The sequence below is a fragment of the Mustela putorius genome, unplaced genomic scaffold (assembly GCF_011764305.1).
Source record: "Mustela putorius furo isolate JIRA1106 unplaced genomic scaffold, ASM1176430v1.1 tig00000174_pilon_pilon_pilon, whole genome shotgun sequence".
NCBI lineage: Eukaryota > Metazoa > Chordata > Mammalia > Carnivora > Mustelidae > Mustela > Mustela putorius.
In genome coordinates this window covers 18,580,506-18,604,972 of record NW_025421304.1, presented here as the reverse complement: position 1 = coordinate 18,604,972, position 24,467 = coordinate 18,580,506, and the positions used below count along the sequence as shown (strand labels likewise).

Genomic DNA, 24,467 nt, shown 5'->3' with positions numbered 1-24,467 from the left:
CCTATTTTCCAGATGGAAAAGCAAACCAAGTGATTTAGAAATTCAACCATCATTGTCTCCTAGGATGAAACTTGCAAACTACTCAGAAGAAGTTTTCAACACCCCAGGTTTTGAGCATCATGGGCAGGCTATGAATAATTGAAGGCAATCATCAGCAGAGTGAAAAAACCTCTCTCCACGATTTTGGAATCCACAGTCAACCTGAATATCCAGAACTATCTGCCAGAGTTTCCAGAACTTGCTGTAACTTCAGATGTCCTTTAATTGAGAGTTAGGTTTTTCTTTTCTTTTTTTTCTTTGAGAGTTAGGATTTTCTAACTTCATAAAAATAAAGAGTAAAAATAGAAAGTGACCTGTTGAGAAACTACATGTTTCATGCTGTCATGATCCTGGATATGCAGCCCATAGCATAAGATTGTTTTTTTGTTTTGTTTTAAGATTTTATTTTATTTATTTGACAGACAGAGATCACAAGTAGGCAGAGAGAGAGGCAGGCAGATAGAAAGAGAGAGAAGCAGGCTCCCCGCTGACTGGAGAGTCCAATGCAGGGCTCGATCCCAGTACCCTGGGATCATGACCTGAGCCGAAGACAGAGCTTTAACCCACTGAGCCACCCAGGCGCCCCCATAGCATTAGATTGTAAATGAATTTCCTCTCCAAGATATAAAACTATTATTACCATTATGATTATTAATCTTAAATAATTAAATAGTTATTTACAAAATGATGATGGGTCCTTTAAAATTTCACCCAATGTTGCTGTGTCTGCATTAAGTGACCCTTGGAGGCTGAAGATTTGAGGTCCTCTGTTCATACGGTCCGCTGGGCCCCCGCAAGATTCTGAGTCTTTATCATTATCAAGTTATGCTAGACAGCTCCTGTTAAGAGTGAATGTTTTTGGTGGCCTCCACATGGCTTCCTTTCATGCAGGAATTAAAGAGGAATTGGAGAGAGCCAGCGTCTTGTACACTGCCGTCAGCATCCCCACTCAAGGAGCAGACCCTGGAGTCCATAGTCTCTCATGGTTTGTCTCTCACTCTGATTTCTCCCCCTTCATTGTTCCTTTCCTTCTCCTAATGTCTTCCATGCTATTCCTTATGTTCCACAAATAAGTGAAACTGAGGGTTTTTAGAAGGGAGGGGTTGGGGAATGGGTGAGCCTCGTGATGGGTGTTAAGGAGGGCACAGATTGCATGGATCACTGGGTGTTCTATGCAAGCAATGAATTATGGGACACTACATCAAAAACTAATGATGTACTATATGGTGACTAACATAACATAATTAAAAAGAGAGAGAGAGGGAGGGAGCAGCTCCTGGCTTTGCCCTAATCACCACTTCTGCCTCAGTCCCCTATCAGGCAGCACAAGATCCAGGCTGAGAAATGCAGACTTGGACACAGCTCACCATCCTGGAGTTGGAAGGATCTGGGTTGGAGTCCTGCCCCAGCCACTCTCTGGATGTGTGGCTGTAGGGAAGTGACTTTTCCACTCTGAGCCACCATGTTCCCATGGGGAAAGCCCACTTAATTCCTTCATCCTGGCGCGGTGACTGTAAATCATGAATAAGAAAATACATGTGAAAGCGTTTTGACACCGTGATGAGGAACAGACTTGAAGGGTCAACTTCCGTATCTTCCACTGCCCCAAATCTTTCCCATTCTGCTCTTCTCCAGCAGAAGCCAACCATTGCTCGGTGTTAAAAGTGACAGATTATCATGAGGCACGAAGAATGTCAGGGGGAGTCTTGAGGGGAAGGAGATAGTGACTACCTTCTGAGTCAGACTTCGCTTCTGTCCAGCTGTCTTTCTTTCTATTAGCCATTCACCTACCTGTCTAACAAACATCCTTCATGCAACTGAGCTGGCAGCCCGGGATTCCGCGGAGTTACGTGTTACCACAATGTTGTCAACACTTCTCTCAGGTTCTGGAATTTGTGCTGAAACCAAAGCTGCTCTTGAGGGCTGGAGTGCAGATCCTATCTGGCCCCGTGGTTTGGCACAGGGTGGCGTAACTCAGACCTGCAAGCTGAAACACTAAGGGAAACTGAGCCCCAGAAAACCACACTGAGAGTGTCAGAATGCTTGTGGGGGTTGGAAAAACCCAACCCAGCCTAGTTATGGGCTTCTTCCATCCAATCTGACAAAGTCATGTAGACACAGGGCGGGTGCCTCAGCACCCACTGAGGACGTAGACAGACCACGGCCACACGGACCGGGCTTTGTGATCCAGCAAAAGGGATGTCTTCTTCTTCTTCTCCAGAAGAGCCCTGCCAAGTTTAGGAAACAGGCAGCCTTTTCATCCGGGCTCCTCCTAGGTCTCCATGTCTAGACGTTTGCTTGGTGACACCATGGTAACGATGATGCCACAATGGAACATTCTTCCCAAGGAGGCAGAAGGAATCCCTCTGTTGAGCTCTGCTGTGTAAGGTCAGAGTGAGTTCATTTCTCCTTAGGCAGTAGCAGTTCACAGAAGACTCTGAGAGCCATCCAGACAACAAGAAACATCAGTGTCATGAGTGGAACACGGTGACTGAGAACGGCCACTGGGCATTGTTTGAGGCAAGGGTGGGCCCGGTGGTATGGTGGATGGTGAGACACATGTGGGCTTTGAACTCAGACGCTAGTTCAAATTCCAGCTCCACCACTTGGCAGTTGTGTGACCTTGGACAGGCTTCTCAGTGTCGGAATGTCAGTTTCTGGATCTGTAAAATGGGGACAGTGATACTGTCTACCTCACAGCGTTATTATACACATTAGCTGAGCTAAATGTTGGGCAGTTGCTATGTAGAATTACAAGCTGTCAGTGGTTAGAAGAAATCCCAGCATTAGTGGAGCCCTCCGAGTGCAGGAGGACAGGCAAACCGGGAATGGGCTTGCACTTAACCCTGCTTTTTCTTTCAGCAGCATTTTATGGCTACAGAGTTAAGAAAAGGGTCGAGTTCCATGAGTCAAGAAACAACTCTTTTCTGAGCCCCAACTCTCTGGGAAGCCCGGGGACCCTGGCTGGGTCGAGGAGAAAACTGACAAGCAAGGGCTGCCTCCCCTCCGTGGGCCACCCTTCCAATCCCAAGACTATCAGCGCTGGGCAGCTGGGCCCGGAGCTCTTCACTGCACGGAACCAAGCAATTGGGACGTGACAGGTCTGGTTTCCCACATCTTGGAAGCTTTGTCAGTGGAAAGGAAAGAGGCAGGGCATCTGACGCTGGGGGTCGGGGGTGGAGGGGAAATCGCCGCTTTGGGGAGGAGAGGAAAAGCCTGTGCCTTTGGATGTTGTGTTTTCACAGCTGCCCATGGTGTCCGCTGCAGTTCGCTTTGGGGATGGCAGAGATGCGAGGGATGCTCCTAGTTCTGCTGTACGTCTCGCACTCTTCCGCCAGTGAGTACACGCCTCGCTGTGGGGACTCGAGCTGCTCGTGTCACAGGGCAGGGGGAATGGGCCAGGGAAAGGCCCGGGATGCCCAGAGAGGGACCCAGGGGGAAGCTGACTCACAGGGCTCTGCTTGGATATCAGGCATGGGGGTTGGGAATCAGGCAAAGAAAGGGAACTGGGGTGTGGATATAGGCAACTGGCTTCCCCAGTCTGATGTCAGAGCTGATCCTCCGGCGAGACTGCCATTAGGAAAGTAAGCCTCGGGCTACCGAAAGGCCTGTTCAGAAAGCCCACCCTGCTCTTCCTGGGGCTCATCCCCCAGGCACCATGAGGTAGGGATGTCCTTCCCCCTGCCGGGGTGGGGCCCTGTGGGCAGCTGGTACCCTTGGGAACCACGCCCTCCCTGTGTTTCTACTTCGGTAATATTGTCCCAGTGAAACCTTTTCTCTCTAATCCGAAAGAGTGTATTGCCGAACAGACCCTCAATTGCAGGGCTGGACTCAGAAGCAAGGACGTACCTGGGAGCCTACTGGGGCCTCAGTCTTTCCTTTGACCTCCTGGTTGTCCAGGACTGAGATTCCAGCTAGAAAGGGGCAGGTGGCAAGAGGGGGCACCTGACTCAAGCAAGCTCTGTGGCTCTGGCTGCCACCAGCTGGCTCTGTCCTAACTTCCTGGAGTTCTATGAGAGACATGACAGAGCATCCACTCTCCTCCACCCTACCCCCCACACACCCCAACATCAAGGGTGAACCCCCTACCTTCCTAGCCTACTCCATTTCCTTTCAGCCCCCAAAAGACCAAGGGATGCCCACAAAACAGAAAGGGCCTCTCCTCCCTCTTAAAAAGCCTCAGGCAAGTGACCCAGGGCAAACATTTCATTTCTGGGTCAGATTTCCTCATTATATCCAAGGGTTTTATAATGTCAAATAAACTAGCCAACTAGAGCTTTCAGAGAGCAATAGTCATCACCCATCTGTTCTTGTTGGGCTGCGTGAGAGTCATAACCTTGTTCACTAGAGACTACCAGTGTCCCATGAATTGAATAACACCGAAAACATAGCCACCAATGATCTGACCCATAGCTGGCTAGTGGTGCCCACCGTGTCACACCTCTCACCCAGGGCCACCAATTTAGAAACAAGTACCAAGTACTTGTGGTCTGGGATTCATAAATAGCAACCAGAGTAGTGGTTTACATTAAAAAAAAAAAAAGGAATCATCCCTTTTTGGGATGCCTTGGGTTTAGCATTATCAGTCATGAGGATAGAATTTGCAAAGCACCTTCCCATATCGTCTCCTCATGTGATCTTTGCAACTCCAAGAGATGTGTCACCACACATTTCAAAAGAGGAAACTGAGGCCCAGAAAGGTGAAGTGGCTTGTCCCAGGTCTCACGGCATAGGGGCCAACTGTACCTGGGACTCTGCCTCCAGGGCCCTCCCAAAACACTCGTGGCTCTCAACCCTGAATAGGCATTAGAAACTACCTGGGGAGGCTGTATGAAATACCAGTGCACCAGCCCATCCCCAGGGGCCTGGGAAGTGCTGGGCAGCGCAGGACTGCAACATGCAGCTGAGCTGAGAATCCTTGCAGTCTACTCTGTGTACCGAGGATGAGACAGATACCTCTAGGTCCAGTAAGGAGGCTGGGCTTGGGGACGCTTGGGACAGGAAGAGTGGCATGGGAGGTAGGACACAGGGCGGGGAGGGAGTCAGCAGTCCACAAGAGCAAAACACCCCACGTGTACGCCATCCCATAATGGTGCCTGGGAAGTAGGAGGCTTGGCTCACCCAGTCTGGGACTTTGTGCTTCAAGGGTCCTTCCTGCTCTGTCACAGCTACACTCTCCATGATTCTATGTATATGGACTTCTTTTTTAAAACAGAGCAATACGGGGACGCCTGGGTGGCTCAGTTGGTTAAGCAGCTGCCTTCGGCTCAGGTCATGATCCCAGCGTCCTGGGATCGAGTCCCACATCGGGCTCCTTGCTCCGCAGGGAGCCTGCTTCTCCCTCTGACTCTGCCTGCCACTCTGTCTGCCTGTGCTCGCTCTCGCTCTCTCTCTCTCTGACAAATAAATAAATAAATAATCTTAAAAAAAAAAAATACAGAGCAATACGGCATCTTGGGTGAAACCAGGCCTGGCAGGAGGAGAATATTATTTAAAACTTTAGGCAACATTTAACTCTCATTTGAAACAGAATCCAGACTCCCCAAGAGACTGCCCAGTGGGAGGCAACTCATTTGAGGGCTTGAGAAGGCAAAGGCCAAGCTTGCCTGAATAGGCCAGGTACAGTCTCCATCTAGTGGGACCCTTTCGCCCCTTGATGACAAGACTTCAGGAAGTGCTTGATACGGCAAAATGCTCTTATTCATTCACCAGATGATTTACTGAGCACTTACTGTGGGCCAGGTGGGCCAGGTGTATCCCTCTAGGGATATACTGGCAAGTAAAACAGACATGGGGGAGCCACTCATGCCAACTGCTGAGGTAGGGAACAGCAAGGACAAATCTGAGGATATGAAATGTTGGCTGGAACAGGGATGGTGAGTGGTTGAAGGTGTTTGGAGTATGATTCCGGCCCTGTAGCCTATCGGCTGTGTAACTTGGACAGTGCTTACCAGCTCTAGAACCTGATGCTCTCCCCCGCAAATGGAGAATGAGAAAGTCCATCTTCATTCTGCTGGAGGAATTATATGAAGTAGTATATATCAGCAGTGTTCAAACATTTTGGTCTTGGGACCCCTTTATATTCTTAAAAATTATTGAGGACCTCCCCCCCAAATTTTGGTTATGACGCTGTATATTCCCATCTTTACCATATTAGAAATTAAAAGCTGGGAAAATTGTAAAACAGAAGAACACACAGGTTCACATGTGCTATTAGCCATAAGAGTGATGACATCATGTAGCCTCTGGAAAATTCCCCTGTACACTAGTGATAAAATGAGGGCGAAAAAAACAAATACTGTCTTAGTGTTCTTATGAAAACATTTAAATCATAAAGACCCTGGAAAGGGTCTTGGGTCCCAGAGGTCCCAGACCATGTTGAGAACCACTGATGTATGTAAAAGCTTTCAGATACTGTCTCGAGTGTGCTGCTAAGGGCCCAATGGATGAGAGAGATCATCGGTAGCCTAAGGTTATTTCTAGACTCAAAGATGTCATCAAGCATCTTTTATGGAGAAGAAGACCCACTAGGAAAAGAAACAAGGGGGCAGTGGCAGAGTTAGTGGTGATGGAGATGGAGAGCCAGGAGTGCAGAACCAGCAGGAGAGGGGGTCCTGAGGTCAGATGCAGTGATGGTGTCCACAGGCCACCGACTCCTTGCCCTAACAGTGAGGTCCCCACACACCTTCCCCACAGGTTGTGGCATCCAGAAAGCCAGCGTTATAGAAACTTCCGAGGAGGGTTTGGTCAACGACAAGGAATTCCCGTGGGTGGTGTCGCTGCAGGATTCCCAGTACACCCACCTGGCTTTTGGCAGCATCCTTAGTGAGTTCTGGATCATCAGCATCGCATCCATCTTGCAGAACAGGCCAGTACCCCTGCCTTTGGGACTTACACAGCCCCCCGGGGGTGGGGGTGGAGGGATCTTTTTCTGTTCAGCTTAGGGAAGCCTGGAGGTGGATTCCTGGTAACAGGACAACAGGGCTTCTTACTGTCTCAGCACTTGCTCGCCAGGACTCTCGGGTTCCTAAAATCACCAGCTGTCAAAGTCATGCTGTCCAATGTGTTGGCTGCCATGGGGACTGCAAGGTGAAATGAAATCTTTCCAGCCTCCAAAGGAAGGATATCCATCCCCATGTTACCACAATCTCAGGCACTGACTCCTGATACTAGAGGTCCTGACTCTAGTCTTGTTAAATGAATTGCTAGGAGCCCGCACCTAAAAATCTTAACCTCAAGCCTTAACAACATGTCTGCCTCAAACATATGTACACAGAGAAAAGAGTTGAAGGAAATGAGCGAACGTTTTAGGAGCACTTATCTCCTAAATGCTGAGAATGCACATGATTTCCATTTTATCTTTGAACTTCTCAATTCCTCAAATTCTGTACAGTAAATATGCATTCTTGTAAACCAGGAAAAAGAAACCTCAAACAGTATTAAGGGAATAATTTTTTTGTAAAACATCTTACTTTTTGACCCCATGATTTCACTTTTGGGAATCAACATTAAGGAAGTAACTTCAGCCACTGGAAAAATTTTATGCACAAAGTTCATAGGATAGTTTGCTACACATAAAACACTGCAAATGTAATGTCCAATTATCATGGATAAGTAAATTATAGTTACTCTTTCATAGATATAGCATATAACAAACAGTATATAAATAATATATAATTACATATCTATCTCTCTTTATACTATTTATATGCCTTATAGGTGTATATAAATGTATATATACATACAAAGTATGGGGAGAGAGATTATAATTACTATAATTGGCTAAATAAGTAATAGTGTAAACTCTTAATGAAATATTGTATAGCTGCTGAATTTTTCACACCTATGATTTATATTATTTGAAAACACTTGCCTTTTTTTAAAAATACATGCATTCAAATGAAAATACATATATATAGTATAATGTTCAGGAGGAACCAAAGGGTATACAAGGAAAAGCAGCTCCTTCTTTCCTCTGGCCTTCAGAGACTAACTCCTTCCCTTAAGCCATAGCCTGTCATCAGTTTCTTGAAAACTCTTCCTTAATTAATGTATTTATGGTTATCTATATATCCATAGGTCTATCTGTATTGATTCTTACATACATTGACAGAGAAAGAATTTTCCTTCCCCCTGTATTAATCTGCTAGAACTGCCATAAGAAAATGCCACAGACAGGGTGGCTTAGACGAGAAATTTCTCTCTCACCATTTTGGAGGCCCAAGTCCAAGATCAAATCCAAGATCAGCAGGACTGGTTCCTCTTGAAGATTCTCTTAGGCTTGCAGACCACTGCCTTCTCACTGTGTCCTCACATGGCCTTTCCTCAATGCGAGTACTCCTGGTGTCTCTGTTCCCTCTTACAAGGACACCAGTCCTATCAGATTAGGGCCCCATACTTAGGAGCCCACTTGATCTTAATTACCTCCTTAAAGGCCCTCTGTCCAAATACAGTCACCTTTGGGGCTAGGACTTCACCTACAAATTTGGCAGGACACAGTCCAATCTATAACAACCTCCATACAGTTGGTAGCACACCAACACAGTGTTACACTCATAGTCCTTTTCATTCTACCGGGAATGTGGAGCCAACTTTTCTTACCATTACATAGAAAGCACCCACATTTATCAGCTGCACAATATTCCAAGATGGATCTACTATAATTGCATAGTCCTCTATGAATGGAAATTGGGGTTGCCTCCGATCTTTTACTGGTACAAAAATGCTGCAGTAGATATACTTGTACATATGTTATTCCACACACATGCAATGTCCTGTAGCATAAATAACCCAGGAGTGGAAAGACTCAGCCAAACAGTAGTAGCCATTGCAAACTAGCCTTCCAGAAAGGTTCTGCTTTCCGTGTTGTGTTTTCATTAGTGCTGTTTCCTATCTGGTCTATTTCAGTTTTGATTTCTCTTTGCCTTAGAGTTTTATTAAAGACAGAGTTTTTAAATACCCAGGTTGTGGGGTGTTTTCTCTATTTTGTTTTCTGACATTATTGAATTTTGAGTTATACTTCATGGTGAACTGAACTATTTAAGGAATTTGTTGGAGTTGTCCTTGTGGTCTACTATATGTGATCCATGTGAATATTTCCTACAGTTAAAATTCAAATTTCATTCTGTCTTTGGTGTACAATTTAATATATAAAACCAGGGGAGGTAATCTCCTTGATCGTCCTAGGCTGCCAAAGGTAAATGAAAATCTATCACAAACAAGCTTCAGGCTTTTTCTGTTTCCTGAGTGTTCCCTTTGTGAACATTATGTCATGGGCTGCAGATGTTTATGACTATGACATCTTCACTGTAGACTGCAGACTGAATTCTTTCTCATCATTAAGAGCCTCTCTTTGTCTTACTTTGTGCTCTTCTGCTCTGAATTGACGGTCAGAATGAAACTCCTGCTTCTTGCTTTATTTTAGGTTATGTTTTCTGCTTTTGTTGCTTCTTTTCTTTTCACACTATTGCCTTTGTTCTGTTTTGTATGTCTCTTCTGACAAATTTGGGAAGTTTGAGTTTTTGTCTTGGTGTTCATTTTAGAGTTATAATTTCATGGAAGATGACTATATCCTCAGTTTCTTTCTGGACTGTCCTCTTAGACTCTGCTATATTTCCTTGGGTGATTCCCAAGAGGAGAAAGGGAAAACACCCAGAATGAATTCCATCATTATTAAAATCGGAATTTCTCTGAAGAGTATTTACAGAGTATATAATATGAAAAGATAAGATGTTTATGTTAACATGTTAAGTGCTAAAATCGAGTCAAGTTTACATCTTGGCCGTAACAATGACCACGTAGAAAAACAAAAAATAAAACCATGGGAAAAGCATGAAAAAAAGATAATCAGCCACAACTTAATGATTATTTTTGGGTGGTAGGACAAATGATGTTCGGATGGAGGATTCCCAAGATGCAATGGGCTCACAAGGGAGGACACAAGCCTCCCTTCTGAACAAGGGTTCAGAAAAGATTTCCTAGGGACTGGGGCCAAAGGGGTCAGTAAAAATTAGCCCAGGAAAAATGAGTTGAATGAGTATTCCAAGCAAAACAAAAACAAAAACCCAGTAAATAGGAAAACAGGGAAGGGTGACTCTTTCATCATGCCTTGGCTTCTCAAGTTTCCCTTGCTCTCTCTCTAGGAAGAACGTCATCGTTATAGTTGGTATAGCTAAGATGGATGCCAAAGTGATTTCTCATGAAGAGTATCCAGTCAACACCATCATCATCCATGAGGATTTTGATAATGAAACCATGACGAATAACATAGCCCTCCTGAAGACAGACACGGCAATAGAGTTCAGCAGCCTGGTCCAGCCCATCTGCTTCCTCGGCAGAAAGCTGCATGTGTCCCCAGTCTTGCGGAATTGCTGGGTGGCAGGATGGAATCCCACGTCCGCAGTTAATGCCTTCCTTCTCCTAGAGGAGGCTGTGTGTGTGCTAGCGGTGGGGGTGACTTGGATGAACCATTCTGGGGCTTATCTGAATAATTCAGGCTGCTCAAGATTCTGGAGTTGGGCTGGAACCCTCATGTAATCAGTCAAGATTTGCAATGCTTGCCTTATCTGTGACCGTTCTTGCATTTGGTCCTTTTTCTTCTAGTCCTACACCAAAATTAGAAGTACATAGGCAGGGAACGACCTGAAGTGAGTGCCAAGTTAGGGAGGGGTTAGGGAATCTTATTCCCTGAACTGATTATCCTCTTGGGTAAGCCATCTTTGTTTCTGTGGGACATGAACAAGGAAATGTATTCTCTGTGGATGTGGAAGAAGGGTGGAATATGTACATTTTCAGATTCAAGTTCAAAGCAAAGGTAGTTTTCAGAAAAACTCAGACACATGTTCTGATTTCTATAAGGAAAAGGAGTTTATCAGAACATTTTCTACTCATTCCCCTCTGGATATGTGAGTTGTAGTTTATTTGACATAGGCAAATGTCTTCTTGTTAATAATTCCTGGCTCTCTGTTGCATGGTCCAGACAGGAAATCACATGACGATGAGTATCCTGAGGAAAATCTCCGTGAAAGACATCGACCTGTGTCCTTTACACAGAATCAAGAAAACAGGATGTGGCAATCACGTAGAGCAGGAAACTGATGCTGTCTGCTTGGTAAGAACATGACGGAGTAAAAGCTAAAGTCTGAGATTAAGCAGTGGTCATTTCAAGGAAGCCTTGGGCCTCTCCCTTGTTGCATGGTGAACTCCATGGGAACTGGAAGGGTCTGGCACTGGGGATTCCTAACTGTCTCCCAGCACTTGGCAGACAGCAAATGCTCCATAAAAATCTACTGAATGGCCTAAACAGGCACCATTTTCAGTGTGACATGATTAAGCATGTCTAAGTCATAGACGTTTTCTCACTGGCTGGAAGTTTGGAAGTGTGAGCTCAAACCATGATATACTTGCAGCGTGTCCACAGGGTGGGGTCCTCGTCTCCAGCTTCTATGGAGCCTAGACTCTGATGCTAGGGGCTCATCAGTTATCGAAGTTTTTTTCTGTAAGAAGCCCTGCCCTCCATCTGCATGCAGGCTGTATAGATGTGCTTCTGCTGCCTCAGCAAAATGGCCGAAATGCACAAGCCCTTGGCCCAGGCTCCCTCACGTCCACACCCAGAGAAGGTGCAGTTTACAGAGGTCACACAGTTAAAAAACGTTAGGGTAAGGATGAAAACATAAGTCCACCAGATTTCCAGGTGCTTTTTCTCCTCTGTAAGTGCTGATCATCCACTCAGGATTCCCTGGTGGGGAAATTTATTTTCCAGATGATCTAGGGAAAGTATTTTAGAGAAAGAGGGGAAAATACCTATATGCAGACAATTTTTTCTAAAAGTAATTTTATTGCGAATGTTTGAAGGACTGTGTTTCATTAGGCAGTAAGTTTGACCTTCCAAAGTTGGTTCAACATTTATTGAGGGCCTACTGTTTTAAAGATTTTATTTACTTATTTATTTTAGGGAGAGAGTGAGTAAGAGAAAGAGAATACAAGCCAAGGGTGGGGGAGGGGCAGAGGGAGAAGAAGACTCCCCACTGAGCAGGGAGCCTGACTCAGGGATGGATCCCAAGACTCTGTCTGTGATCTTAACACTTAACACTTAACCCACTGAGCCACTGTGGTGCCCCGAGTGCCTACTTTGTACTGGACTCTCTACCAGGTGGAAGACTAACAACTTTTTAAAGTAGATAATGTGTTACCATACAGTAGAAAATATAGCTATTTATCAAAATCCTGCTATCAGCCATTCCATCAATCCAGCACCTTATTTCCTTAAATCTAAGATCCTAAGTTGTAGAATACACCATTTTTTCTATGGAACATCAAGTGAGAAAATGCTGCTAGTTGAACTCTGATATCAACCAATTAAGAGACACATTTCATTCCAAAGATGCTAATTTTTCAAGAGCATCTTAGATTCAATGGAATATGGTAAGCTGCTCATACTCTAAATGATTACCTCTTTAAATCTATCTGCAAATAGATTGGTTTTTACCTGTTGGTTTTTAACTGGAGCACACCTGCAGTCAGTCCTTTGCTTTTGAACTGTGCTTGCAAATTGGCTCAGACAAACAGTGACTTGTCTACCTAGGATCCTTTCCTCTCAGAAACGTGTTCTAGCGTCCAGAGATCCTCAAAGTCATTCAAATATGTAGATGACGGTACAATAAATCACCTAAATCCAGTATCTGCCTAATGGGTGTCCAGAAACCCAGCCCAAAGTGGAATCACTCAGAATTCGCCGCCCCCCGTTCCCCCACAACCGTTAGGGCTTTTGTTCACTGTCAAGGTTGAGGATCACGCAAGGAAAGAGCCCCTCTAAGCCAGGGCGGCTCCCCTGGGAGATGCGGTGGGACTGCTCCAGAGGAGCCCCTGTCCTACTTCTCTCAGCTGCTTGGGCTACAGAAGTCCGGTTCCATAGATTATGAGGAAGAGAAAAAGCGGTGTATTCCACCCCCACAAGACACGGCAACTTGCAAAACCATGCCACAGCCAGGAAAGTCTACCCCACACTCATTCATCAAACCATTTGTCCTAAATTGTGGTGTTGTTCTTCCTCAAGCTATGAAACCACAGTTTAAGTAAACTGGGGGTGGGACTGGTGACAGGAGGGGAGACCACGCTATGCTTGGCCCGAGAGCCTCTGTGCCCCAGGTAGACATGAGCAGGTGCAGACAGGAGCCAACTCGACAGTACTACCACTGCCAGCCAGAACTCGGGATGAAATCTCTGCCCTCTGCTCCCTGGCAGCACGGGACAGGAAGAACAATGTGTGCTTGCCCTGTCCTCCTACAGAGGCAGCCATGCAGATCAAAGGGGCTGGCTAGCCTTTGAATGACAACCCCTCTTGGGCCAAGATGGACCACCGAGCTGGAATGGGGGTCAGGTATTCCCTGAAGGGGAACCTCGGGGTGGGGCAGGTAAGGTAAATGATACCTAGAAGTTGTCTTGTTGCTATTCCCATATTTCTCAGCTTTTCACAGAGAAGTGATGGCCTTTTCTAGACACCAGGATAATGACAGCTGATTCTTTACTGAGCGCAGACTGTATGCCAGGCATGGTGTTAGGAGTTCTGCCCCTGGTACAAACACTTTAACTCAGAGACCAGTAGGTGACTCACTGGGGTCGTCATGTATGTAAGGGAAGCGTGCCAAGCTCCCACATGCTCCCTTGAAGGGAGATAAGGTCTGTGTGGCGGAGCACTTCATTTGGGAGCATGGGCAGGGCTGAAGAGCAGGGGCGTGGACAGACAGCTGCCCTGGGTGGACAGGCTGTGAACCTCCCTGGCCAGTGCTCCTGGGGGTGTGTGACTCTGACCTCAGCAGGAGTGTGGGATGGAGGGAGCAGCTTAAATGAAGGACAGAAACAAAGCAGAGAGGAGAAGGAAAAATGTAAGCATTCTAGCCAGAAAAGGGGAGGGGGAGGAGTCAACATTTGAGGAATGAGAAACTAAAAGACAGGGAGGATTTAGTCAAAGGGGCATGAAAATGAAATGGGAACCAGAAAGCTAGAGCCAAACTGCAGAAGCCTACAAATAATTTGCATAATAAAAGAAAAAGTCATTGTGTTGGAATTTGTGGTAGTGGCTGCCTAGTTTGGAATTGGTAGCCTATAATTTACCCCATCTCCAGTGAGTACTAGCGTAAAGCATTTCTAGAACAAATAGTAAATTGCAGAAGGATATATATTTTTTTTAAATAAGTTTTTCTAAGACCTGAAGCCTTCTGTCTTTTGTCACAGGGGGACCCAGGAAACCCAATGATGTGCCAGCTCCAGAAACTGAACATGTGGGTGCTGACAGGAATCTTGTCCCACGGTGGTGAGAAATGCCCCGGCCTATTTCTGTACATCAAGGTGGAAGACTATAGCGACTGGATTATGTCCAAGACTAAGAAAACCAGCCGTCCCCTCTCTTCCTTCCACCACTGGGAGGAATCATTTCCTTTCCCCAGCTACTCATCCCATGTCATCATGACGCCGAAAAAACACTCCGGGCTGGGCCAGGGTGAATGGTCCCAAACATACATGCAAGGACATATAAAGGTCACCTCTCACACATTGCCAACATTGCCAACTTTGCCAACATTTCCAGCATTGCCAACAAACAGCTCTAGAAAGAGTCTAGTCATGGGGGAGAAAGGGTTAGGGGAATTAGGCAGGTCTTCTGTTATGGCCGCACAACCCATGTACTATGACTATTACGGGGAGGCTGGGGACAGCGGTGGGTCTACTTCAGGTCAGAACAGGTTACATTGGCCCCAAGAAATTATCTTGTTTTTCTCTGTGCTGGTTTTCTTTTGCAACGGTATCTAGTCTAGGAGCTAACCCTCCCAAGTGAAGAGTAAGCTCGGGATGCTGAGTGCCCGGCAGCCACCACGCCGTTTTGGTGTCTGTCTTTTTGAGTTGGCACACCCAGGCTGCCACGGACAGGCCCACGGCGCATTCTGGGCTGGCTGGCTCCTCTGCCCCACTCCCGCATGCGGGATGGTCACTTTCCTTTGTGCTTGTGAACTAAATGTGGGCTAACAAGTGTCAAACCATTAGAGTGCCCTGTGGTTCTTTCAGTGTTAACGGCTCCAGAGTCGGGGATACCACGCAGCACAGGGAACAGTGAGAGGACCTCTTGACTGGAAAGGAACTGATGACTTTAATGGATCCCGCTGGTCTGCAGCCGTGGCCTCCCTCAGGCTATTTCTCAGGGGGGCAAATTGCCTGCAACTGCTCATTGGTGGTTTTCATTTTATTCCACACCTTGCGGTAGCCTTTTAAGGACATCTGCAAAAAGGAAAAAGGGGGTGGGGTGGGGAGAAGGTCATTTGGGGAAAAGCAATTGTGATTTTTCCAGAACACAACCTGCATCTAGCCCTGCAAGGCTGCAGGGGGTATGTGTGGGCAATTCGAGGCTGCAAGACTCTTCCAAGAGTTTGTTTCTGTCGGTGAAGGAAGAGGCTGCAGGTTCCTGTGGGGCTGATTCTGGACTCCAAATCTGATGGGCCCAAGCTTGGATACTAATTCACTCCCTGCCACCAAGTGGCCATGGCAAGGGCAAGAGAAAGTCCTGGGAGAAAAGGAGCCTGGGTCTAGACAGGAAAAACCAGGCTTCCAAAGTGACCTGCCTGGGTTTCTGAGCTACTCTGCTGATGTCTTCAGTGTCCTCCGTATGCAACCCGGCCTGTGGCAGACCTGGTGCCTTCCCTTCTTTTTGTCTGACCCTTTGCACCTTTCTCATTTTCTCTTCCACGCTCACAAGGGACTAGGGTGCTCTGAGCACGCTGTACCATACGGAAAGGCTGTGGGGTTACTAAGGATGAAAGACCCATGGCAACTATGTAAATGCATGGAATCAGGTTCTGATATTAAAAATCCATTATCTCATTTTTTAAAAAACTGGCTTCTCCATGTATAAAGTAGCAATGACTAAATCACCAATGGTGGGGGAAGTGATACAGAAACTTCCAGAATTCATTAAGAAAACAAGCAACTAAAAACACAATTACTACCGACTCTCCTCCTGATCACTTGAAAAGACCCTGTCCCTAACACTGAAAAGGCAACTTTAAAAAAAGAAAGAAAGAAAGGGCATCCAAGGGCATCCTTCATTTTCCTATAAGACTTGAAGGGACTGCTGAGATTTCTCATAGACATTACATGTCCAAACATTGGGATTCTTAGCTTGAAAAGTAAAACCCTAGATAAGAATGTGAAGGACATGAAAAGACTGCCTGTCTTGGGGGTTCTCTGGGACTTACCTCAGCAATCTCCACTTTCCTTTCCCACATCTTGATGGTCTTCTCCAGTTCCCCATTGAAGATCTTCTCCCGCACATACACCATCACCTGGGGCGAGCGGAACTCAGCCAGCTGTTTGCGGAGCTTTTTGTTCAAAGCCTCAGCCTTGGCCCGGTCCTGGGTTGGGAAGGACCCATTAAACCAGGGATCCTGGCAGTTCTGGCTTACTGGACTTACTGATCCTGACATCTCTCCCCACTTTCAATGGAGTTCTCAAAATCATGTTGAAATTTTCAAAGAAGTGGAGAGAATCATAAGATTCTGATGATGATTTTTTTTAACAAATGATGATGTTTTCATTCAGTTCAGAAACACAAAGTGCAGTCTAAAAGAGAATTTTTCCCTTCCATCTTTCCTTTATTGAGGAATTTATTTTCCCTGTTGTGATTTCTTAGGTTTGGTGGTTTCTGGGGAAAAACTATGTACTTAAGCACACTTTGATTTGATCAATCTCAACTCACTTTTTGTAAAATATATGTAACATAGAATTTCCTATTTTGAACAATTTTGAGTGTGTAGTTCTGTGGCATTCAGTATATTCACAGTATTGTACGAGCTTTACCACCCTCCATCTCCACAATTTTCTTCATCTTCCAAAACTAAACCCCTGTACTCATGAAACACGGACTCTCCAGGACCCCTTTCCCTAAGCCCTGACAACCACTCATCTACTTTCTGTCTCTATCAATTTCATTCTTCAAGAATCTCATATAAGTGGAATCAGACAATACTTGTACTTTTGTGACTGGCTTATTTCACTCAATATAATGTCATCAGTGTTTATCTATGTTATAGGATATGCAGAATTTCCTTCCTATTTAGGCTGAATTTTATCCCTTTTGTACGTATATGCTACATTTTGCTTCTCCATTCAACTGCCAGTGAACACTTGGGTTCTACCCCTTGGCTACCATGAATAGTGCTGCTGGGAACATGGGTGTATAAATATCTCTTCCAGCTCAGGCTTTCAGTTCTCTTAGGTATGTACCTAGAAGTAGAATTGCCAGGTCAATAGTTAGTCAATTTTTTGAGGAATATCTTTTTTAGTTAGTTTTTTTTTTAAAGATATTATTTATTTATTTGACAGAGATCACAAGTAGGCAGAGAGGCAGGCGGGGGAGGGGGGGGGAAGCAGGCTCCCTGCTGAGCAGAGAGCCCGATGCGGAGCTCAATCCCAGCACTCCAGGATCATGACCTGAGCCGAAGACAGAGGCCTTAACCCACTGAGCCAGCTGGGTGCCCCTTTAGTGTTTTGTTTTGTTTTTTTAAGATTATATTTATTTATTTGACAGAGAGACACAGTGAGAGAGGGAACATAAGCAGAGGGAATGGGAGACGGAGAAGCAGGCCTCCCACTGAGCAGAGAGCCCCACGTGGGGCTCAATTCCAGGACCCTGGGATCATGACCTGAGCCGAAGGCAGACAATGACTGAGCCACTCAGACGTCCCTTAAGTTTTATTTTTTAAATTATCATATAGTAAATTAACTAGTCTTTTCCTTTCAGTGGTTTTTTTTTGAACTAGCAATGTCCTGCCTTTCTTTTTGGTTTAAATATTTATTTATTTATTTTTGGGAGAGAGTGAGTACTGGAACAGTAGGGAAAGAGGGAGAGAGAGAGAGAGAGAGAGAGACTCCAGCAGATTCCCCACTGAGCACAGAGCTTGTCACTGGGCACGCTCTCGAGACCCTGAGATCACAACCTGAGCTAAAACCAAGAGTGGGATGCTTAACTGACTCAGCCACCCAGGCACCCCTTATTTTTTATTTTAACAATTGTTTTGAATAGGCAATACATGCAATTTAAATGGATAAAAGTATACAGTGACAATCTTCCATCCCAACCTGTCTCTGGCTGCACAGTTCTTCCCAGAGGCATGCACTATTTTTAGGTTTTTCATATTCTTCTAGAAATCTATACTCATATAAACCTATTTATTTTACCTTTTTTGTCCAAAGAGTAGCCAATGCTTTCAGTTTTACCCCCTCCAACTTTTTTTTTCACTCAATAAATAACAGCAGAGCTGTATCCACACATTAAAAAACTCATTCTTGGGGTGCCTGGGTGGCTCAGTGTGTTAAGCCTCTGCCTTCTGCTCGGGTCATGATCTCTCAGGGTCCTGGGATGGAGCCCCGTGTTGGGCTCTCTGCTCAGAGGGAAGCCTGCTTCCTCCTCTCTCTCTCTGCCTGCCTCTCTGCATACTTGTGATCTCTCTCTGTCAAATAAATAAAATCTTTTAAATTAAAAAAAAAACCTCATTCTTTTTAACAGCTGCATCATTTTCCATTGTGTAGATGTATCCTGATTTGACACGTCCTAACGACAGTTACTCAGCTCCTCAATCCCCTGCTAGTACAATAAACAATCCTGTGATTACTAATCTTCTAGGTGGAGGTCATACTGTAAATATGCAAGTACATCAGGAGGATGAACTACTGCAAGTGAAATTGCCTGCTCAAAGACACTGGTTCTCAACTGCGGGGTGAGGGAGGAGGCAGTTTTGCTCCCAGGAGACATGGCAATGTCTGGAGACTTTCTCTGCTGTCAGAACTAGGGGGGTGCCACTGACACCGAGTAGGTAGAGGCCAGGGATGTCACTAAACTTCCTAGAGGGCACAGGACAGTTCCCCACAACATGGAATTAGCTGACCCAAAATGCCGATGGTGCCTAGACCCTGCCACGAGCATATAGGTATGTTTGGTACGGAATACTAAAGGGCCTTCTCTGACCATAAGCCAATTCCACCTATGCAGTGATGCCTGAGGCTGCCTGTGTTTTTGCCCATTCTCTCAACAGTCTTACCAATTTTTTTTTTACCATTCCTAATCTAGGAGATGGGGAAGTGGTCTCTTGTTACGATTTTATTCTCTATTATCAGTGAGGTAGAATATTTTTCATAAGTTTGAGACTTTCTGGCTTTTCTGTAAACTTTATAAATCATTTACCCATTTTGTCTATTTTTTGGTTAGATTTTTCTTATTAATTTGTAAAAGATATTTGTTTTAAGAAAATTCACTCCTGGGCACCTGGGTGGCTCAGTGGGTTAAGCCTCTGCCTTTGGCTCAGGTCATGATCTCAGGGTCCTGGGATGGAGTCCCGCATCAAGGTCTTTGCTCGGCAGGAAGCCTGCTTCCTCCTCTCTCTCTCTGCCTGCCTTTCTGCCTACTTGTGATTTCTCTGTGTCAAATAAATAAAAGAAAAGAAAAGAAAAAGAAAAAGAAAAAGAAAATTCACTCCCAGTGGTTTTGGGCAACACATTTTTCCAGTTATTTACTTTTTGTCTTCATATATGATAGGTTTTGCTGTGCACAAAAACTTTGCTTTTATAGAACTGACTTTATATACCGATTTCATGGTTTCTGGATTTTATAGTTCAAAAGCCCTCCCCAACCCAAGATTATAATAAAAATGTTCCACTATTAAGTTTAGGACTTTAATGGGTTTTTATCATTTATATTTAAATCTCTGATACATCTGGATTAATTTCACCATAACATATATAGCTCCAACTTTGTTTTTTCCTAAATGACTATCTAGTCATCCCGGATCATTTATTGAATAATCTGGATGTGCCCCACTGCAATACCTTTACCATAAACTAAATGCACCTATATCAAAATTTTATCAGATACCTGATCATATACATGACATATATGAGATCTGTACTGGGGCTTATCATAGGACTTCTATTTTTTTCTCTGAACTTCCAGTCTGTTCATGAGCTTGTTTTAAATACTGTAACTTTGTATCATGTTTCAGTATCTGGAAGGGCTAGTCCACTCATCTACTTAAGAATTTGGGGGATATTTTTATTTTTCCAAAATAACTTTTGAACCAATTTAAGTCCTTAAAAAAACAACTTTGTTATTTTAATTGGAATACCATGATTTTGCACCTCAGCTTAAACAGACCTAACACTTTTATGCTGGTGAATCTTCCTGGCCTGGCACTGTCTTCTCATTCTTTGCTTCACAAGGTACAGTCTACGGTACTGGCATCACTTGGGAACTGGAGAAAATGATGACTCTTGTGCCCATCCAATCAGAAGCTGCATATTAACAAGATCCCCAGATGTCTGGTTTGCTCTTGTGCCCATCCAATCAGAAGCTGCATATTAACAAGATCCCCAGATGTCTGGTTTGCTCCTTCTAGTCTGAGAAGGACTGCTTTAAATCACTCTGGAGCAAACCAATAAAATTATTTTTAGTTAACATCAGAATGCAATAAAAACTTGTCAAGAAGGATTCAGTGAATATCTGCCATGTCTAGCATAGATATATTCCTGTAGTGAGATCTAAACATGAACCTGGAACCTCACATCTTGTGAGGAAAAAGATGAAAGAATACTTAAGATAAAAATAATGAAGGAACAAGAATCAAGGCATTAAAAAAAGGTTCCACAGAAACACCTGGATGGCTCAGCCGGCTAAGCCGTCTGCCTTCAGCTCAGGTTGTGATCCCAGGGTTCCAGGATTGAGCCCCGCATAGGGCTCCTTGCTCAGTAGAGAATCTGCTTCTCTCTCTCTCTCCCCCTCACCCCCCCACCACACTTGTGGTTTCTCTCTCCCAAATAAATAAATAAAATCTTTTTAAAAAAATAAGTTCTACAGCTTTGAGGGATGTGCTAATACCAGGAACTGTGATCCCTACCCAGCACTCCACTTGTAGAATAGGGCTGTTACAGCAAGACAGGTGGACCACTGTTCCCATCCTGAGATCCACTGCAACAGTACAGAAATTTTGCTCAAGGGGAGAGGCTATAAAACAGAGAGCTCTAGAATGCTGCCTGGAAGGACTGACTTTTTTTGGAAGAAAGTGTGGGGAGTTCATGCCCAAGAAGTTTGTGGAAAACAATGGAGAACTTTGAGGTGAGCAATTAAGAGGCAGATGGAAGTTCCATGATATTAGCAGCAACAGGCAAAACAGTAGACCAGCTAGATGTTTAACAGAACCAGGAAAAGAGACCATTAAGAGACCAAAACAACAGACCAGAGAAAGAATAATTAAGAGATCATAATTCTACAGTATCAGTAGCAACAGGCAAAACAGAGGACCAGCTAGATAATTAACAGAACCAGAGAAAGAGACCATTGGGGTTGGAGCAAACCTTGAAGACTGCCAAAAAGATCCCTGAAAAGGGGCATGACTTTGATTAGATCAGAATGTGCTGCAGTTAATGTCCCAGGGTGTTGCTGAAAGCAACAGAGCAAACAGTAATTAATGAAGGCTAACAGCTGGGTATGATACCAATAGAACTAGACCAGCAAGAAGCTTCACAGGAGGATGAAGGAGAGTTGAAGAGAACTCAGCAGAAACGCCAATCATTCCTGGTTGTCAGGGACACTGTATGACCAACACCAGAGGCTACCAACAGCAGGAGAAAGAGACTTTACTAAATTAATCCAGCCAAATCACTAAATAAGCAAGTGGTGGGTGGAATTAGTATCCAGCATTGCTATATTATCTAAAATGTCGAGTTTTCAACAAAAATTACAAGATAGACAAAGCAACAGGAAAGTGTGACCCACACGGGAAAAAAAGGAAGCAACATAAACTACCTCAGAGGGAGTCCAGATGGTGGACTTAGCAAAGGTCAAAGCAGTTATTATAAATATGTTCAAAGAACCAAGGTGACCATTTTTAAAGAATTAAAGGAGCATATGACAATAATGTTTCATCAAATAGAAAATATCTATAAAGAGAAATTTTTTAAAAAACAAATGGAAAATATGGAGTATTTTCAATACAATAACTGAAATGAAAAATTCACAGAAGGAGATCAGAGATTTAAGTCAGCAGAACAATTAGTAAACTTGAAGGTAGACCGATAGAGATCATGCAATATGGAAAACACAGAGGAAAAAAAAAATTCAGTCTCAGAGAAATGTGTAGAACACTACTAAGTGTGCCAACATTCATGTAATGAAAACAGGAGAGGAGAAAGACAAAGGAAATATATTCAAGGAAATAATGGTTGAAAACTTCCAAAATCTGATGAAAAATATTGTTTTGATGAAAAATATTAAACCACATATTCAAGAAGCTCAAAAAACTCTGAGTATGAAACTGGAAATAAATCCACACCCAGACACATCAGACCCAAAATGCTGAATGACAGGCAAAGAGAAAACACTGAAAGCAGTGAGAAAACATTTCCTTACATTCAAAGGAAACCAAATAAGAGTAATAGCTGACTTCTCATCAGAAACAATGGAGGCCAGAAGCAGTGGGATGGCATATTCTAAGGGTTCAATGAAAAAAAAAAAAAAAGACCCTGTCAAACAAGAATCTTATATCCAGCAAAACTATCTTTCATAAATGAAAGCAAACAATGAGCACACTCAGATTTTGGTTTCCAATGTTATTCTCAAATTAAAGGAACCAGGACTCCTTGGAGAAATGGCTAATTCTAGGGCTGGAGCGGGAAATATAGGAAATGAGTCACAAGCATTTTCTAGTGCCAGAAAAGAAAAAGTGTTCACACACACAAAAAATGGGGCTATGCCGAATGGACACAGAAGCCAACTGAACGAGTTTCCAAAGTCCAAGGTAAAACAATGTGAGTAATAAAATATTAGATTATAACCCAACATATAAAATTAATATCCATGCTCACTTCAATAGCACATATACTAAAATTAATATCCAAGAATTGATACTTATATAAATAAAAGATTAAAAATAAACAAATGGAGAATAGACAAATATCCCAGATAGAATTCCAAATAGTTTATAAGTTTCCACTTCTTAAGTGTTGGCTGCACATGGTAACATCCTTCCAAAAAGCTGTGTCTGAAAATTGGAGGAAAGAGTAACTGTATGATGGAGAAACCCTTTTAATATTACATCAGGCAGGGCGCCTGGGTGGCTCAGTGGGTTAAGCCTCTGCCTTCGGCTCAGGTCATGATCTCAGGGTCCTGGGATCGAGTCCCGCGTTGGGCTCTCTGCTCAGCAGGGAGCCTGCTTCCTCCTCTCTCTCTCTCTGCCTGCCTCTCTGCCTACTTGTGATGTCTCTCAAATAAATAAAATAAAAAATCTTTAAAAAAAAATATTACATCAGGCAGGTGATCAAGGTTAACATCAGCAATGATAAGTCATGTTGAGAGTATGCTCCCTTGATAAAATATGAAAATGGCACTTCACCTCTACAGTCTTCCTCCTGAAAACCATTTAACCTCAATCTAATCCCAGGAAAGACAGCAGACAAATCCTTCACAAATACTTGACCACTTCACAAAACTGTCAAGGTCATCAACAACAAAAAATAAAGCCTATTACAGCCAAGAAAAACCTAAGAAGATGTGAAACTGAATGTAGTATGTTACCCTGGATGGGATCCTAGTACAGAAAAGGACATCAGGTAAAAACCAAGTCGATATGAATAATATTATAACATATTCTAACATAAATATTTTTATATTTACATGTTATAAATTATAAATATTAATCACATATAAAAATCACAAGACATAAATATTGGTTAGTCAATTTTAATAAATATTCCACTGTAAGGTGTTCACAATGGGGGAAAATGGGTGTGAGATTTGGGGAACTCTGTACTCTCCACAATTTTCTAAAACAATTACAAAATAAACTTTATTTTTTTAAGTGAAGAATAAAGACATTCCCAGATAAACACACACATACAGAATTAGTTGCCAAGCAGACCTGCCTTATAAGACATACTAAAGGAAGACATTCAGGCTGAAAACTAGTGAAAGTAGCTTAAGCTAAAGTAACTTACAATCATGTGAAAACAAATAGCACAAGTAAAGGTAATTAGGTAAGTATATAAAGGACAGTAAAATTGTATATTCTCCTTCTCTTAACTGATTGAAAAAGCAATTCATAAAGCAATATGTGTATAATTCTATCGTGGACCTGTGACACATAAAAACAATATATTTGACAATTACAGCAAAAAGGAGGCAAGGTAAAACAAAGCTATATTTGAGTGAGGAAATAACATCAGATGGTAATTCGAATTCAGAGGAAGAAATGAAGAGAACCACACAATGGTAAAGACAAAGGCTAATATAACAAACACTATGAACATACTTCATCTCTGACGCACCTGGGCAGCTCAGTCATTTGAGCGTCCAACTCTTGATCTCAGCTCAGGTCTTTATCTCAGGGTCATGAGTTCAA

General features: G+C 43.7%; 2 protein-coding genes across 2 annotated transcripts in view; one reads left to right on the top strand and one right to left on the bottom strand.

Moving 5' to 3' along the window:
• The first annotated feature begins 3,287 nt into the window (after positions 1-3,287).
• PRSS54 (serine protease 54) lies at positions 3,288-14,844 on the top strand. The gene is given in 6 exon segments (XM_013052161.2): positions 3,288-3,326; positions 3,328-3,376; positions 6,736-6,907; positions 10,182-10,440; positions 11,018-11,149; positions 14,272-14,844. Coding segments are annotated over 6 exon segments (1,221 nt in total). The 5' UTR covers positions 3,288-3,290.
• The window catches only part of CCDC113 (coiled-coil domain containing 113), a 27,225-nt gene continuing 17,295 nt past the window's right edge, over positions 14,538-24,467 (bottom strand). The window contains exons 8-9 of the mRNA XM_004744278.3: positions 16,281-16,436; positions 14,538-15,306 (exon numbers count right to left, since the gene is read on the bottom strand). Of these exons, the coding sequence (XP_004744335.1) occupies positions 15,220-15,306; positions 16,281-16,436 (243 nt within the window). The 3' untranslated portion in view covers positions 14,538-15,219. The remainder of the gene's footprint in view (positions 15,307-16,280; positions 16,437-24,467) is intronic.